This window comes from Acinonyx jubatus, chromosome D2 (genome assembly GCF_027475565.1).
Source record: "Acinonyx jubatus isolate Ajub_Pintada_27869175 chromosome D2, VMU_Ajub_asm_v1.0, whole genome shotgun sequence".
NCBI classification, from domain to species: domain Eukaryota; kingdom Metazoa; phylum Chordata; class Mammalia; order Carnivora; family Felidae; genus Acinonyx; species Acinonyx jubatus.
In genome coordinates this window covers 26,348,049-26,365,633 of record NC_069393.1, presented here as the reverse complement: position 1 = coordinate 26,365,633, position 17,585 = coordinate 26,348,049, and the positions used below count along the sequence as shown (strand labels likewise).

Here is a 17,585-nt window from a genome sequence, read left to right as displayed (position 1 = left end):
ACTTACGTATTTTTTTTCTCATGCACATTCAATTATTGTTATTATATGGCTTCTCCTGTCAGTTCCAAACTTGGTACAGACATTAATTAGTGTCTCCTTCAACTAATAATCTCTGTCCCAACCTAGTATTTTATCACATTACTTGGTTTCATTTTCATCTTGTCATTATTAACATCTGAAACTATATTATTATTTATTTTACATGCTTATTTGCTTCTCAACTTTACTGTATTCCCTATAGTTTTCAAGCTTCAAGGATATAAATGTCTAAGAAAGACCCTGTTCTATAGTTAAAATGCACAATAGCTCTGGCTAACGAATGCATTCATAAATAAATAGATGATCAAATGAACTACTTTTCTACTTTTGCATCTAACAGCTTATGACATAAAAGGGAAGACATTATTTGCCCAAGTGCTCTTTCCTTTGGAAAGACATTTCCATCCAGTCATTTTGTGTTACAGAGAGCAGGGGTCATACCTTATTCATATTTCTGTCTATCACATTGCCTAGCAAAGCACCTTGCACATCACCAATAACCAATAGTTATCTGTCAAATGAATGGGTTAATTAACACCCTTCTTGGAAGTGAAGTAGTTTTTCCTAAAGAGTCCTAAAAAGTGAAATCTTTCATGATTCAAGACAGAAAGAAGATGGGCTGTGTTTGTTTTGGGCCCCAAAAAGAATACAAGAAAATGGGAGCCAGGGATAGTGTAAGCTTAGGGCAAGAATTATCTGCCAATTCCTGAATGTATAAAGCTGATTTCACCACAAGTTTACATGAGCATCAATATTTTCTTTTGTAATTGCGGCTGATAATCTGTCATTCTTATACTGCAGGTTTGTTGTGTATATCAAAATCAATACATATCAAAATCAATAATCTGTAGGAACCTGCTTTTTAGTTTTTAAAATATCATACAGTGGAAACTTACTGTTATGAGTAACATTAAAACTTCTGTGAAACCAAGGGTCAACAATCTGTTTAATCCACAAGTAAGACTAACAAGTACCTTCAGTTTTAACTAGCAGGAGAACGGGGTGGGAGGGGTGGGATGAGAAAGGGAAGAGGCAAAAAGAAAAAAGAAAAACAACAAAAAGAGAGGGAGAAAGAAAAAGAAAGAAAATATGAAACATACACTGTGAGATTGCACAGAGAGGGTATAACCAAGATGGAACCAGAGAAGAGGGAGTAGAACCAAGAGACAAAGTAATTGTATCTGATGGGGATTTGAGAGTGGCACCAAGGTGATGAGGTAGGCCAAGATCCCTAAACTGGGGCTTCATCCATTTGCAAACAATAGGCTATGTGAGATCAAAGATAAGGTAGAGATGTGTATTTCAACCCAACACAGGATTAGCCAAGAAGAACTATCATTCCATGGAAATAGGGAAGTCCAATTGCCAGAGGCAATATGACATGTACTTGTTCATTGATAAAATAGAAACTGCAGGGGCTCCTGGGTGGCTCAGTCAGTTGAGTTTCTGACTTCAGCTCAGGTCATAACCTCGTGGTTCATGAGTTTGAAGCCCTCATTGGGCTCTCTGCTGTCAGTGCAGAAGCCACTTTGGATCCTTGTCCCCCTCTCTCTCTGCACCTCTCCCGCTTGCACTCTCTGTCTCTCAAAAATAAGTAAACATTAGAAAATTATTTAAAAAAATAGAAACTGCAGCAAGAATATACGCTCATGCTTCCTAAGACTCTCTTCTTATGTGGGTGATATGGAACTTTGTTTCCAAGAACCGGACTGTGGCAGGAGGCTCCCGTCTAGTAGTAGGGTATGGTCTTCAGAATTCTCAGTATAAGCTGCAGTGCAAATGACTTGACTGCCTCTACTTTTGTCCAGTTTGGCCCAGCAGAAACCTCTGTAATTCCACCAGCCTGGCCTGGCATATCTCCACAGTTAGTTACCATGTTCATGGCTTAATGATGAGAACATAACCTTTGAAAAGAAAATTAAATCATGAATCTCACTGGTGATACTCGGGAGCTATCTGAGTATGTGCAAAACTAGAAAGGATGCCCAAGCTTTGCTCTCAGAAGACAGAGCAGAACCTACAATTCCTACCCTTTCAAGTATTGGCCATGCTTCCAAAAATAACAGCTATGTTTAAAAATAAATTGTCCTTTTGTTCCTTGACTTTTAAAAAAATTTATAATGTTTTCTGGTTTCCAACTTGAATTCACCTTTAACCTTTAGTTCTTTGCTGTTAAAAAAACACCTAAAAATAATTCCTGTTGTCTTTACTATAGCATCTGTGCTTACAGGAATAAACTGTTTTTAGTTGTTCTTTAACTTACATAATGCTTCCTTCTCTAATATCCAGTATCCAAAGTGGGGGGTAATAAAAACATGTGATTATGGTCATTTGTAATTTCTATTTAGAACTAACTTAGAAAAGAAGGAAGATGAATTATACATGAGTATATGTTTAAGGTATCTGCGTGCATATTTAAAAGTTTTAGAATAAAATCGTGTTTTAGGATAACCATTCATAGCTGCCTTTCAGGCGCTTATTTAAAGGCAAAATGTCCTTTGCGAATTTGACATTTGTTTTGAACCTTTAAAATAAATATATTCTTATTTCTGGTTCTTCTTTTTCATGCCTTCTGGTAACCTACTGTTTGGTAATACCTAATAGAGGCAAGACGACAACATAAACTTCACAGCTTTGTATACTTTTATTTGCACCTGGGATAGTGAATTTATTAATTGTTCTCTTCAAAACATGTATTTTTTTAAGAACTAGGATATGTAAGTTCCTGGCTTGTCTTCCTACTGCTCTCCCTGGGTCCATATGTTCTGGGAAACCTATGCATGAATTATCCATGGACCATTCTTCAGTAAGTCTACAGCCTCTAGTTCAAGAACTAAGACATGCATATACATAACTCTAAGGCAGAAAGGGGTGACAGTCTCAAGAGAGGTACTATAAGATGGCAGAAATGTTCCGAGGGACTAAGTTGGTATTTCCTGCTTTAGGCAACTGGAAAGACTTTCTGGAAAAGATTACATTTGAGCTGTGTGTTTAAATGGTAATCTCTAAAGTGAGTCCGTAAGAAAATACTTGAAATTGTATTTATGTTTGTTATCAGAAATGTTAACAATTGTATTCTTACCACTATTTTATGTATGATTGACACTAATACTCTCCTTTACTGCATACTTCAGACAAGAGAGTTCTACAGCCTAGGAAGGTTGATTATGGTGCCTTTACTTGTTCAATAGCTTTCAACTATTGAACAGTTAATATGTGCCTGATTAACTGGATTTATGAATTATACCATATAGCTTTAACTAAGCTAAACTTCATTCAATTGGATCTGTTTTTAAATTTTTAGGGAAAAAAAAAAACATGGATTGAACAATTAAAAAAAGAAGCCCAAACAAAGAACAAGATGTTAGAGTTGGCAATTCTGTTTATTCTTAGCAGGAGATATTGGTCAGCCACATTACAAAGTTAAAATCAATGACGATCTAATAAAAATTGACAAGAACTGGGCCAATGAAATTAATTATCAAGAAGAATGCTTGAAGAATGGATTTACATTCTCGAATCCTCATGTTAAATTTCTCCTTAAGGGTGTATATTGTGTCTTGAGATTGTTTTTAATGACATTATCATTAGCAAGATATTTAAAATAGTGTTTTCATCTTTAATTGATCTCTGTATAATTTATATTTCTATATGTCTTTTATAATAGGCCTAATTTATTAGCACACATGTAACATAACTAAAATAGGGAAAGAGAGGAGATGAAGATAAAATGTGTTATCTCATTCTACGCTTGACAGAGCAGACTGAATAAGGGCCCAAAGTAACCTATTTGGCTAAAACTATGGACGTTTTGCTATTTAAAGCAGCAAAAGTTCAATGTGAAGAGGGGATGGCTTTCGAAAGCCAGCTCCTACCGTAAGCGTATTTAGCTTTCTTGGAACTGATCTCATGGAACAGTCACCATCTTAATGATTTTAGCCTCTGGGAAAATGTCGTTTTTTCCCATTGGGGAAAAAAGTTTATTCATCTTCAGACTGTGAGCCATAGAAATGAATTCTGTGAGACTCTCTTGAGAGGGGCAAATTTGGATTTTATTCGGAGTAACCATCATCCTATCATATGGCCATTGATTTTCTTGTTTCCTATGACTTTCTTCCCAAATAACCCCCCCTTAATTGGAGACCCTGTATATCACATTTTAAGGAATATTTTCAAAAAAAGGAACACTGGGGTTCAGGGAGGAGCTCTGGGTAGGAGAGAAAGCCAGCCATCTCAGTCAAGTTCAATATGCTTGCATGCCATCATTAAAGTTTTCAAAAGAATTTCAGGAAACCTTTGAGGCCCTATTTTCAGAAACAGAGAACTGGCAGGCCTTGACTAAAATAGACCCCCATAGAGAGGGGTGGAGGAGATCTGTGGTCCAATGCAAACTGACACCTTGACCCTAGGCACTGCTGAGGCAGCACCAAAGCACCCATGCCTGACAAAGAACAAAAAAGTCTGGAATGTTAAAAAAAAAAAAAAAAGAGGAAGTTAGAAAAAAGAAAATCTAAGCCCTGACATTCTTTTCTATCCCTTTCTATTGTAATTTTGGTTTAATAAGAAATAAATCATTAAGCACACAGTTCGAAACTAGGTTATGGTCCTTTGAATATAGTTCATTCTGATATCAACATGTGACCCTCGAGACTGAGCGCTCCAATATGAAAGCAGATCCAAATGACTAAGTATGGCATGAGTCTATTTTATTCCCAGGCAAGAGATTTTGAGGGCAAAGGCCAGCACACACAGACAAGAGGGTGGATCACACAGCTGAGCTGCATGGCTAAGGTTTTACAATGATATTGATTTAACTTCTTCTAATTGAGGAGCCATTCAGGATAGTGTCTCCCAGAGCATTAGATAAATAATTGGATATCATGCCTGACAGAGGGAGAAAGTAAAAAATAATGTGAGTCTGAACTAGAGCAGATTATTTCATTCATATTTTAAAACCATACCCTTTACTTTAAAGAAATCAACTTTGGGTCACTGCACAATAAAATAAATCAATAAAGCATATAAATCAATGGAGAGCAGCAATAGTGGCACATTAACATGAAAACTAACTGCATAAAAGAGTGTGTATCGAATCACGCTCAATCTGAATAAGCCAATTGAAAACGGCAGACTTTGTAAAATCTTAAAACTTAATAAGCTGTAGCTCCATCCAACTGGATTAGGGAAGGGAGGGAGGCCATCCCAAAGATCTGCTGGCAGTGTTCCTCATCTAAGAAGCAATGAGAAGGCCAGATACTGGTAGCAAGCTAGACCCTTGAACCAGCTCTGCATCCAATCTATGACCTGTGGTAAGTCTTTACTGACTTTCATGCCCATATATTTTTCTTCAACTGGACCTTAATAACATTAGGCTGTGACTAGATAAGAAGTGAGTTGGTATGTAGGCTTTAAGGAGGTCAAATGCGAAATAATAAAAACTAAATTATATTATTTCCATAAATTGAAGATGATTATTTTCTAAGCCCATAGAATTTGGTCTGAGCAAATATACTGGAGCAGCCAGTATATCACAGTGGTTTAAGGGAAGCTGGAAAAAATGCCCAGGCTCTGTAAGAGATCATGTACATGATTAATGCTGAAGCCAATGCCAACAGGAACAAAGAGGAACTCCCACAGTCAGAGAGTGTGATTGTATTTACAGTACATTGGCTTTGATTAATGTGCACACTCAGAGAAGTAATGTGTGGAAGGCCAGAAGAGACCTGTTTTCAAATGTTGGTGCTGAGTACAGATTTTCCATTATGTCCTGCAAGGGTATTGATGACTAAAAATTTAAAAGTCTTTTTTGTGGGGGAGAGGGTGCCAGAGGGGTTACTTTCCCATGCATGTGGAAACATATAAATGGATTTCCTTTTAATGCTCACTACCCATAAGAGTCTGGAGAGCCACCAGTGAGAAGTTTATCCCTTAATTCAGTTTCAATAACCAATTGCTTCCAAGAGGCTTCTTATGTGATTTTAACTCTAATGGTCTCCCTAAATGACCCCTTTAAGTATACAGTGGGTATAGTTTCTGAATATCTAATGGAAACATATTCCAGAGTTTTCTAAGCCTGTAGGTCCCAAAGAAAAAATGACTACATGTAATAATCAACTGAGAAACGTTCTGCATCTACCCCAGAATAGGATTCCTTGTCTCCTCTTGCCCCAAGCTAGAGTCTGGTGTGCTTTCAGTGGTTGTATGTATTTCCTGTGTAGGCTTGGGAGGAAAGAAAGACATGCTAAATTAATGTGTAGTGGATGAGGAAGGAGAGCAGCACCAAGCACATGAAGTATCTCTTCAGGTAACCCCGGTTTTTCCAGATTTCCAAATTTCCCCAGTCCCCACTATTTGATATCAATTGTAAATAAAGGAACATACAGCTAGCAAACCATTAAGAACTGAGAACCTGACACTTTCACTGGCAGTTGGAATAATACAGATCACATAAACAACCAACCAATGAGACAAACAAAAAACCAGCAAGCTGGAGAAGCAACCACCAGACCACTGTCAATATGTTCAGGCTGATTTGATCTAAGTCCAAGAAAAGAAGTAGCTCCCTACTAGGAGCCAAGTCTGACTACTTGGTAGTGACTCGTGAGGACTGTGGTAGACTGAATGACGGCTCTCCAAGATGTCCACCCCTAATCCTGTGAATCCTATGAGCCTGTGACCGTTACCTTCTATGGCAAATGAGACTTTGTAAATGTGATTACATTGGGGATACTGAGATGGGAAAATTATCCTGTATTATCTGGGTGGTTTTGAAGTAATAGCAGAGGTCCTTACAAGAAAGAACAGGACGTCAGAAAGAAGAAAGCCACTATTGTAATGACGGAAGTTGCAATTATAGTTATGCGCTTAGAAGATGAAGAAGCCACAGGCCACAGGATACAGGTGGGCACTAGAAGCTGAAAAAGGCAAGGGAATAGATTCTCCCCTCAGAGCCTCCAGAAGGAACCAGCCCTACTGGTGCCTTGATTTTAGTCTTGTGAAACTTATTTTGGACTTCTGACCTCCAGAACTGCAAGATAATAAATTTGTGATGTCCTAAGTTGCCAAGTTTGGGATAATTTGTTACAGCTGCAATAGGAAACTAATACAAGAATTCTGTGTGAGGAAGGATTAGCAGACCAACTAATACAAGATGTGATTGCAGTTGTAGATATAGAGGGAGCAGTAAGAATCAGCATCCATGCAACTACCAACTCTAGTTTTCCTTTAGGTCAGTACAAGAATGTCCTTGCGTTGGGAAGAATAGATAAGTGTGGCAGTATGTCTAAGATGTCTATGATATTTACAAGTGATATTAAAACAACCTATTTAATTAGTCAAAACTGGGGCTGAGGTCAGTAGAAAAAACTTCTACCAATAGACAACAATTTTCACCAGTGGTAGAATTCTCAAGTGAACATTAATGGCTTCATTTTTAGTTCTAGAACTCTTCTGATGGTCAATCCCACCACTAGGCTGTATCTCTCTCTGAATCGAAAGTCAAAAGTCCAGCTGAGAGACAAAAACACAATTGTGACTTTCCTTTTGTTCCCCTTACATGCATCTGCTTTCAGACCCAAGGAGAATGAAAAAAAAAATTTTAATAAAACAAGGAAAAGACAAATGTCATGATGCTGATAAAAGAAATGTAATCAAAAAGAGGTTATTTATTTCATAACTTTTGAAACTAGTAAGATAGAATATGATGCCTTCATAAAACTCCACTCAGAAAAATGCCTAGGAATCTCTTTCTCGTTCTTTTGTATTTCCTTACAAACGATTGAAGCCTTCCACTGAGTCAGAGCTATCCACTGAATTTCAGTGCTTCAAAATGAATACTAACAGAAAACCTAAGATCATGCTTCCACCTATATTATTTCCTTTTAATTGGCTCTGAAGGTATTAATGCCTTTAACTCCTTGCTTTTAAATTTAGACCAACCAATATTCATTTACCTTGAAGAAAAGTTAGGAAACTTTGACCTTTTAGGCTTCTTCTTTTATTTTTTTGTTTTTGTTTTTTGTTTTTGTTTTTGTTTTTTATTTTTTGAGAGAGAGAGCGCACAGGCACACCCACACACAGGTGCATGTGCACAGGGGAGGGGCAGAGGAGAAAGAGAGAGACCCTAGGAGGCTTCATGCCTAGCACGGAGCCTGATGGAGGGGCTGGATCTCATGACCATGACCTGAGATGAAATCAAGAATTGGATGCTCAGCCAAATGAGTCACCCAGGCACACCTATGCTTCTGTCTTCTTATTTAGAGTGAAGATAACAGATTCTAGGAACAGAATGAACACGTAAGGTAGCATAACTTGTGGTATGCACAAGTATCCATGATATGGCTACTCTTAAATTTGTGGAGTGATGCACAATGCTGGGTGTGAGAATCAAGTGAGAAAATTAAGCAATTTAACAGTTCCGGGAACAGGGTAAGCATACAAAATGTTTTTTATCATGTATGCTTTCAGTATAAAATTATACAAAAATAGTAAAATCTTCACACTTAGGAAGAATTAGATAATGTTTTCTGTTTTATTAAAGAAAAAAATAAAAACATCTGGTTAGCAGACCTCTTTTTTGCCTATAACTTAAAAACCAACTTTACTAAGGAAATGCTTCATTCTAATTCTACTTCTGCTTCCACCTAGGCATTTAGTGTTTTCATGAAATCACTTCATGAAATCCTTCTCTAAATATTATAGTCTGTCTAAGATTTGATACAATGCTAACAAGTAGAGGGTAAATTAGGGAATTTGAGGGCTGAACAATAGAGAAAAGTTTTAAGCCTCATTTTTTTTATAAAACCAGTTTTTTAGGTTCCTACTCCCTACATGCACAACCCCCCCCACACAGACACATACAACAATATCAGCAGTAGAGTCGGCAATAATTATAACAATAATAACTCAGTGTTTTCTCCAGGTCGGTCCCCAAAAGGATCTCTAAAATAAGCCCTATGCTTGTTTCATAAACAAATACAAGATTGAACATGAAAGACTATGATTACCATGCACAAACTAAAACTCATGTAGTTTTTATTTTTAATAATAGGCTATCTACATTGTGATCATTTCAAAACAAAAAATAGAATTGGTGTTCTGCCCAGGCAGAGTATATGTCTCATAATCTCAGCTGTATTGGTGAAGAGCCTTGGTACCTTCCCAATTTTTCTCAATGACCTGGTGACATCCAAAGTACCCTTCACAGAAAACACAGACTTCTGTGGCTAAAAACAAAATATAGGATTTTAGCATCCCTGGGAGTATGTACAGAGGAAATGCTAAAAAATGGATTCTGGAATACAAGCTGGAGTGACATTTCTTACCTTGATCCCTAAAATCTACTGTGAGATTCCTTTCCTTTCTCAAGTCAGATATGTGGATGCAGCAGATCCAGCACAGAGCTGTGAAACTTTAGGGAACAGGGTAACTTGTAGGTAGAAGACCTGGTTCTTAAATGGCTATGTGGTGTATCATCCACGAGCCCACAATCCACCCCGACTGTGATGTGAGATAAGAATGAATTTTATTGTGTTAAGCCACTAAGATATTTTGATGTTACAGTAGACTACTCTGAATAATATGGAACGAGAGGAGCAGAAGTGAAAAAAAAAAATGTATACAATTCTCGGACAATATTTCCCTTCTTTCATGGGGCAACACATTTTTCCAAATTGAATCCCAAAGGTTCCTTAGTGTATTAATTACTCAGGATGATTGTTAGTGAATTATTCACTTGCTGATTTTCTAAGGACTTTTCTAGAGTCCTCAAAACTTGAGAATAACACTTTATAAGAAAAAGTAACATGCAGAGGGAGAGAGGTGCCTAATTAAAATTTCATGATTGAATAGTAGGAGAACAGTGTGTCCTTGCTTGAGTCTGGTACCTCTCTTTATCTCATCATTTTTGGTTGCTTTCATGATAATTACTTTTTTTTTCTTTTGTATCTAATTTCAGAATTACAAGTAAAAGAATTTTGATGGTACTCTTGTAGAGCCAAATCACTTATCTTGGGAAGTTTTTACTACCAAAAAGATGTCACTTTATAAGGAGTTAAAGAACAACCTTGAACAACAATAATGACTATGAACACAGAGTTTATGTGTGTGTATATTTTATATTCTTATGAGAGGATATTATGACCAAGGTTATACAAAGCCATGTTGTCATCAGGTATAAGAAAGAACTCAATTGAATCAAGTCTGTTCATATTGTTTGGCAAGTACTGTCATTTTTAAATAAAAAAGGCAAAAGAAAATTTTTTAAACATACCATTATTCACAAAGGGATGAGGAAAAGAAAAAGTTAACATTTGCTGAGCATCTAATATGTGCCAAATATTGTGGAAAATATGTGATTTAATTAGTCCTTATCATGTGGCAAGTATCACAATCCTTTTAAGGAAGAGAAAATAAGCTCAGACCAACTGTTACTTACCCAAGGCTATATAGCTAATAAGTAGCAGTACTGGGAAGCAGACAAAATGTATTTACCAAGTCTATTCATTTCACTCTATTGCAGCGCCAAGTTTGAGTGTTAGAATTAAATGAAATAACTATGTCTAAAGCTAAGATTGTCAGATAAAAGTTCTATTTCTTGTATTATAAATAGACATCAAAGTGTGATCTCCCTCTAGCATGGCTTATGTAATGGCTGAATTTGAATTTGGTGTTAAGAATTCAAGGAAAGGGGGTTGGGGGCACCCGGGTGGCCCACTGGGTGAAGCTTCCAGCTCTAGGTTTCAGCTCAGGTCATGATCTCATGGTTCATGAGTTCGAGCCCCGCATCCAGTTCTGCACTGAAGCATAGAGCCTGCTTGGGATTCTCTCCCTCTCTCTCTGTCCCCACCCTGTTCACAATGCCTCTGTCTCTCTCAAAAATAAATAAACTTAAAAAAATTAAAAATAAAAGAATCCAAGGAAAGGGGGAGAGGGAGGACGGACACTGATCTAATAGAAAAAAAGTAGTAGTATCTCAAGAAAGAAATCCCAGGACTTTAGTCTACTAAACCATTGAAACCATTGTCATGACTTTAGAAGTCCATGTAATGTTAGACATCTTTATTTTGTTGGGACTAGAAGACAGATTCAGGTTGTCTTCCTTGAAGCCATTGTGCATAAGCCAGTCACTCTTGGTGGCCCTCTCAACCACCCAGCACCTAAATCTAATCCGTGGCTTTGCTTTCTATTGCATTCATGCTAACTGCCATCAATGGCTAAGGAGATCTTTTTAATATTTTTCCCTATATTTATTTTATTACTTTTTAATTGAGGTATAATTGACATATAACATTGTATTAGTTTCAGGTGTTAAAAATGATTCAATATTTGTACGGTGAAATTATCACCACAATAAGTCTAGTTAGCATATTAAAATTAATATTTTAATTTTATCCTAGTGTGTTTTATTGAAAGAAGTAGAGGATAGTCTTTAAAAGCAGATTCTGTGGCCAGTTTGCCTGAGGTCAAATCCCACCTCCAATACTTACTATCTGTGTAACTTAATAAAATATATATTTAACATCTCTCTCCTTCAGTTTCCTCATCTGCAAGATAAGGATAATAATAATTCTAAACTCATAATGATCAGATCATTTTGTTTATGGAATAACACCTAGCACATAGATAATGTTAAATGTATTAGCTACTATTATGGGACAAAGTATATACTATCATTGTTTTCACCTATTAAATGAACCACAACATCTCGAGACTTACTCTTTTTTTTAATTATTTTTGTTAATGTTTATTCATTTTTGAGAGCGTATGAATGGGGAAGGGGCAGAGAGAGGGAGACACAGAATCTGAAGTAGGCTCCAGGCTCTGAACTGTCAGCACAGAGCCCAACGCAGGGCTCGAACTCACGAACTGTTAGATCATGACCTGAGCTGAAGTCGGACACTCAACTGACTGAGCCACCCAGGCACCCCGAGATTTATTCTTTATGAATATCAAAGGTGAACAGGATTAAAGGGATCGTTTTGACCTTGAAAAGAGGAGTAATATTATGTTATCAAAAATGTAGGGGCTACAAAGTGTAAACTATATAATGAAGTATTTTTGTTTTCTTTTTAATCAGTAGCAGAAAATACCAAATCATTTCATAGATATTTTCTGTCCCTGAAAAGACAAAATAAGTCTATAAAACTGATATTTTCTCTTCTTAAACCAGATCCCTACTTAATTGAACTATTACCCATCAGCTGTATCATCTTATTTCTTGTGCTAATCCAAAGAGAAAGAAGGGAGAGGTGGATGACAGAAACAGGGTGAGGATGGGGAAGGAATGGGAGTCAAGGTTGGGGCAACGTCAAAAATGGCTGAGAGGTTTATGTTGTACCAATAAATCAAGTTTCAAAGGTATCCCTTTCACTTGTCTAAAATATTTTTCCATGGCATCAACATTGCTGGATTATTGCAACATTTCCCATTATACCTTCTAAACATATAGTTTAACAATTAGTTGGCAGACTCCCTTCTCTGGGGCTTGATCTGCTCTACTTTTGGGAAAAAAATTATTATTGCAACCAATATTTATCAAAGATTTCTGGCCTCCAGTATCTTTAAAATATTTCTAAAGTTTATCCCATCCTCCTCTGGGTATCCTTCTCTGTAGGATCCAAACTCAATGATTTAAGACACAATTTGCTGACAGGAGATCCTGAGAACCCATTATGAAAATGAAGGCAGCAAACAACCTTTGAATGTATTTCCCAATTTAAAAAGCCTTCATTACGTAGCACATTTCAGGCTGGAATGTTAAAAAATTTATCATAGTTTCGGTAATTGCAGCTTCCTCTGGAAGCTTGGCATGACGTGGAATCATTTGTAAAATGCGTATTTTGTTGGGCCCTCAGTAGGAAGTTTGCCAGGCAATACATTTAATTAGGAACATGAAGAAGAGAATAATTGTGGTCTGTCATAATGTATTACTTTTAAATTCTACATGTGTTTAAGATAGTGGTCTCATAATAACACATGAATTTAAAGCTAAAGGCAATTTGCCTTTCATCAGTCCCAGGTTTTTATATGGGGAAATATATTACTTTGACGGGGAAGAGTACATTAGATGCATTCCTTAGATGTAACTCTTTGACCATTGTTTAAGCTGCAAGAGTGTTAGCTGCTCTCCTTAGAAGCAACTTTTGTCCATTTTAAGACCTTGAAAATTGATACCTTGCCTTGCAAGCTTAGACAGCTTTATTTAACTTTCTCTAGAGATGCACAGAAATAATGAAACACATTGCCTTTCTTGAAGATAACCATGTACATGACATCTAGTTCTGGCTAATGCATTAAGTAAATTTGATAAGAGCAACTCCAATTTTGTAATAATTAATGTCAATTTAAAAAAAATTACAAAACAACCTAGGTCAGCATATTCAAAGAGGAGAAGTACGGCCATAGCCATATGCTGAGGCCAGGTTTTCATTGTGTTAAGCATACAGTTCCATGCTTTCAGGAAAACTTGCTTATCGTGAATTTTAGAGGCAGTTTGGGGTGTATGGAACAGTTACATTCATGTATGTAGTCACTGTTTTTTGAGGAAAGAGAAGATAGAAAAATATCTCCTTATGTTATCCCACTCAAAAAGTATAGGAAGTACACTTCTTTCTTCTCCTACCTTGTAAAACCATAAATGAACCCAACTTTTATTCCATAGCGTTAGGAACCGAAATTAAAGTAACAACCACAATTTGCATTGTTGAATGCTTATTTTCCTTAAAGCCATGTTCTGATCACTTTTTAGACATTAGCTCATGTAATCCTTAGAAAGGCTCCACGTTGTATGCATTTCCTATTACCACCAAGGAACCAGGGGCACAGAGTGGCTGTTTATCTTACTTGACTTATACAAACAGTGAGAAGTGGTCTCTTTTGGAAATAGTCCAAGATAGTGGGACTCCAGATTCATACTCAGTTACTATTATATTACAATTAATTAATTGTGGAGAAGACATAATGTGGTAAAAATGCAATGCAATTAACTGAAAGACTATTAAAAAAAGATTATAAAGAGGAAAATTAAAACGTAGACTTGCTGACGAAAGCACAATAGTGCATAAGCAAGTCTCAATCTCAAGACTGAGGTTTACTCTAAAAAACACTTGGGAATGAAGATCAAATGGAGTCCAGCTTCTTGGCAGTATTTCCTGAATCTCAACATAATGGGACTTCTTTTGTTTTTCATTTTTCATTTAATTCTGTTGTCTAATTTGTGCCTTTCCAAAACTGAAGTTTGTAAAGCAAATGGCCAGTATTCTGGGGTGCCAATCTCGTGTGTGTGTGTGTGTGTGTGTGTGTGTGTGTGCGCATTTGTATTTGTATCTTAGCATGAGCCACTGAAACTAACATGTATTGTTTTGCTTTAAGGGGCAAAGGACCACTAAAACATACAACTGATGTGATTTATGCCGCTAAAATGATATCAGAATCGGGATCAAGGATGGATGTCCTTGCTCGGCAGATTGCCAACCAGGTGAGTCCTTTCCAAATGAGGAAAGTCCATGCCAATTGCTCTCGACCATGAAACACTGATTAAAACGAAGTTGGGTTTTTAACTTCATCAGATTGCTTTTCCCTAAATTATTGTTTCAAAATCTTATTTCATAATTAATACGCAAGTAGTGGGCAATTCATTCTAAGGAAAAGTTAATTATTTCTTAGGGCATTATTATTATTGTTGTTGTTTTATTATTCATAGTGCTTTATTATTTCTTAGATTTTTGAGCTTCAAATATATTCAAATTACTTAAAACACCAGCTTTTGAGTTTCAAAAATATATATGTAATATATATTTGAGTTTCAAATATAAATAAATTCAAATTATTCTAATAGACTGTAATACTCAATGTTAGTATTTTTTTCTTAATACCTTATATTTGTAATTTTTATCTTCAAAAATCAATACCTTCCTAAATTCTATTATGTTATGTTTCAGCGTTAACAATATATTCTGTCATTCTGTGTAAAAGACAAGTAGTAATTAGTAGAACATTAAAGTGAATACATAAAATGTGGAAAGCATATATGCCTTATGGAGACAAATGCTAAAGTTTTTAAACACTTAGTTTCCTTCCTTTCTTTTTTTGTTTGTTTTATGTTTTAAATATTTTTAATTGAAGATAGTTGATATACAGTATTATATTTGTTTCAAGTGTACAACATAGTGATTTGACAATTATATATATCACAAAATGCTCACATGATAACTATTACTGACATCTGTCACTGTACAAGGTTATTACAATATTATTGACTATATTCCTTATGCTATCCTTTTCATCCCTGTGACTTATTTATTTTATACGTGGAAATTTGTACCTCTTAGCCCCCTTCACCTACTTCACCCATTCTCCTAATTGTCTTCTCTCCAGCAACCACCAGATTGTTCTCTGTTTTGTTTTGTGTTTTAATTTTTAAATTATTTTATAATTTTATTTTATTTTTTGTTTTTGTTTGAAATATAATGAACATATAGTATTATATTAGTTTCAGGTGTACAATATAATTTTTCAACAATTCTATACATTACACAGTTCCTTTTTTGAGATTTTTCATGTCTCTATTACAAGTTTCTAAGCAGCAGGGGTGCCTGGGTGGCTCAGTAGGCTAAACATCTGACTATTGGTTTTGGCTCAGGTCATCATCTCAGGGTTTCATGAGTTCAAGCCCTGCATTGGACTCTGTGCTGACAGCATGGACCCTGCTTGGGATTCTCTCCCTCTCCCTTCTCTCTCTACCTCTCTCCAGTTCATGCTGTCTCTGTGTCTCTCAAAAGTAAATAAATAAACCTTAAAACAAATTTCTAAGCAGGAGCTATATTATTAATTACCTTTTGCCAAACTTTAATAGAAAAATCTGTCGATTTCTTTAGTTAATACGTTGAGAAATCCAATTAATATTTCAAACTGATATATAGTATTACTTTGTAGGTTTTATATTACTTACCTTCATAATATATATTTATTTCCTTGTGGGAAAAAAGCACTTTTCCTTTTGACTTTGCAACTATTCTACATTATTTCTTGCCTATTACTTTGAGGGAAACTTTATTGGGCTGCTTCTTAATCAGTCTTTTTTTTTCTTTGCCTTTTGAAAAACAATTAGCTTTAAACTATATTATTAGATATTTCTGGATATAAGGGAAGGGAAACAAATAAAGAATACTGAGGCAAATATTTTAAATATTTATTGAATATACATATGTTTTAAATATCTTGCTACTTTAAGCTTTCTAAACATCTTATGAATCTTGTTAGTATTTAGTATTTAGTATTTACAGTTAAAAACAAACTTTTCCTAATATAATTCAAAATACAGTATGAATAAATTATTGAAGCCCAAACCCACCCATGGTTTTCTGTATTTTAGAATTTTATTGCATTCATTTTATGAGAGAGACCAAATAGTAGTAGAACAGGTGAAACATAATGCATTAGAGAGATTTGTGTGTACTGATAACTTTTTAAATATTTAGTGCTTCCTGCCAGTGTGCCTCTGTTTTTTTTTTTTGGAATGCAGTTTTCAAAGTTCAAATAATTGTGTCACTAGGAAGTTTCGTTTTCTTATATTGATCTTCTTCTTTAATTGCATCAGAATCACCTAGCTGTAGGTACTTTTATAATGTAGCTTTATTACATTATACCATTGTTTTTAGCTTTATTCAAATTAAATGGAAGAAAGTAAAAGTATTGTCTCACTTCCCACAGCTCTTACATTTTAAAAGAAGATTAAAGAAATAGTCATTGAATAATGAAGAATTACAGATGACCCTCTTTGGCTTTTTCCACTTCATATAGGAGAGTAGTTTCAAATTAATTACTTTTGTTCTGAACAAATAGGATTCTGAAGAATCAAAATTGAGAATTATGAGCCTGATTCTTATTATCGAGATCTTCTGGGGAGATTGTCTATGACTGTGCTTCTGACGTTGTTTGATAGATTAACAAAAAAAATTTAGACAGAAAATAATATCTGAAATTTATTGTGGAATGCATATGAATAATATAAGCAAAGCAATTTTCAGTGTCTGTGTATTATGAAAAATATCTGCTGGGACATTGGTTGTTTTCTTTTTTGAACAACCTAATTAGTTCCAATTTTTTTTAACATTTTTTATGATTCTTTCTAGTCTATTTACTCTACTAGAGTGTCATAAGATCAAACATCAATCAATTTTCAATTCCACCCAATATGGACATATATCATAAGTCTATATATATATAGTGTTAAACCAATTTAGTTTCATTCTCTAAGGTTTCAGAGTCAAAGTTCATGTGCAGAGAGAAAGAAATGAAATCACATTAATTAGGGTTTCTAATTCTATCTATTTGGACTTTCTTTTTCCTTTTTTTTTTCCCCGCCTTTCTTCTTTGTCTTGCTTCCTTGAACGTATTTGTTGTGTGTAGCCAAATACAATTTACTACTCTAGCTGTACCCTAATTTGCTGTTTTAACATCCAAAATTCCGATGTAGGCTCACTTGTCCCAATCAGCCAACATCTCTTGGGCTTCAGAAGTATCTACCTGGTGTGGTAGGTTATATA

At 35.5% G+C, this 17,585-nt stretch overlaps 1 protein-coding gene across 7 annotated transcripts in view; it reads left to right on the top strand.

Moving 5' to 3' along the window:
• The window catches only part of CTNNA3 (catenin alpha 3), a 1,731,503-nt gene that overhangs the window by 1,630,545 nt on the left and 83,373 nt on the right, over nucleotides 1-17,585 (top strand). For all 7 annotated transcript variants that reach the window (XM_053207653.1, XM_027062103.2, XM_053207654.1 and 4 more), the window contains one exon: nucleotides 14,410-14,515. In XM_053207653.1, the coding sequence (XP_053063628.1) occupies nucleotides 14,410-14,515 (106 nt within the window). The remainder of the gene's footprint in view (nucleotides 1-14,409; nucleotides 14,516-17,585) is intronic.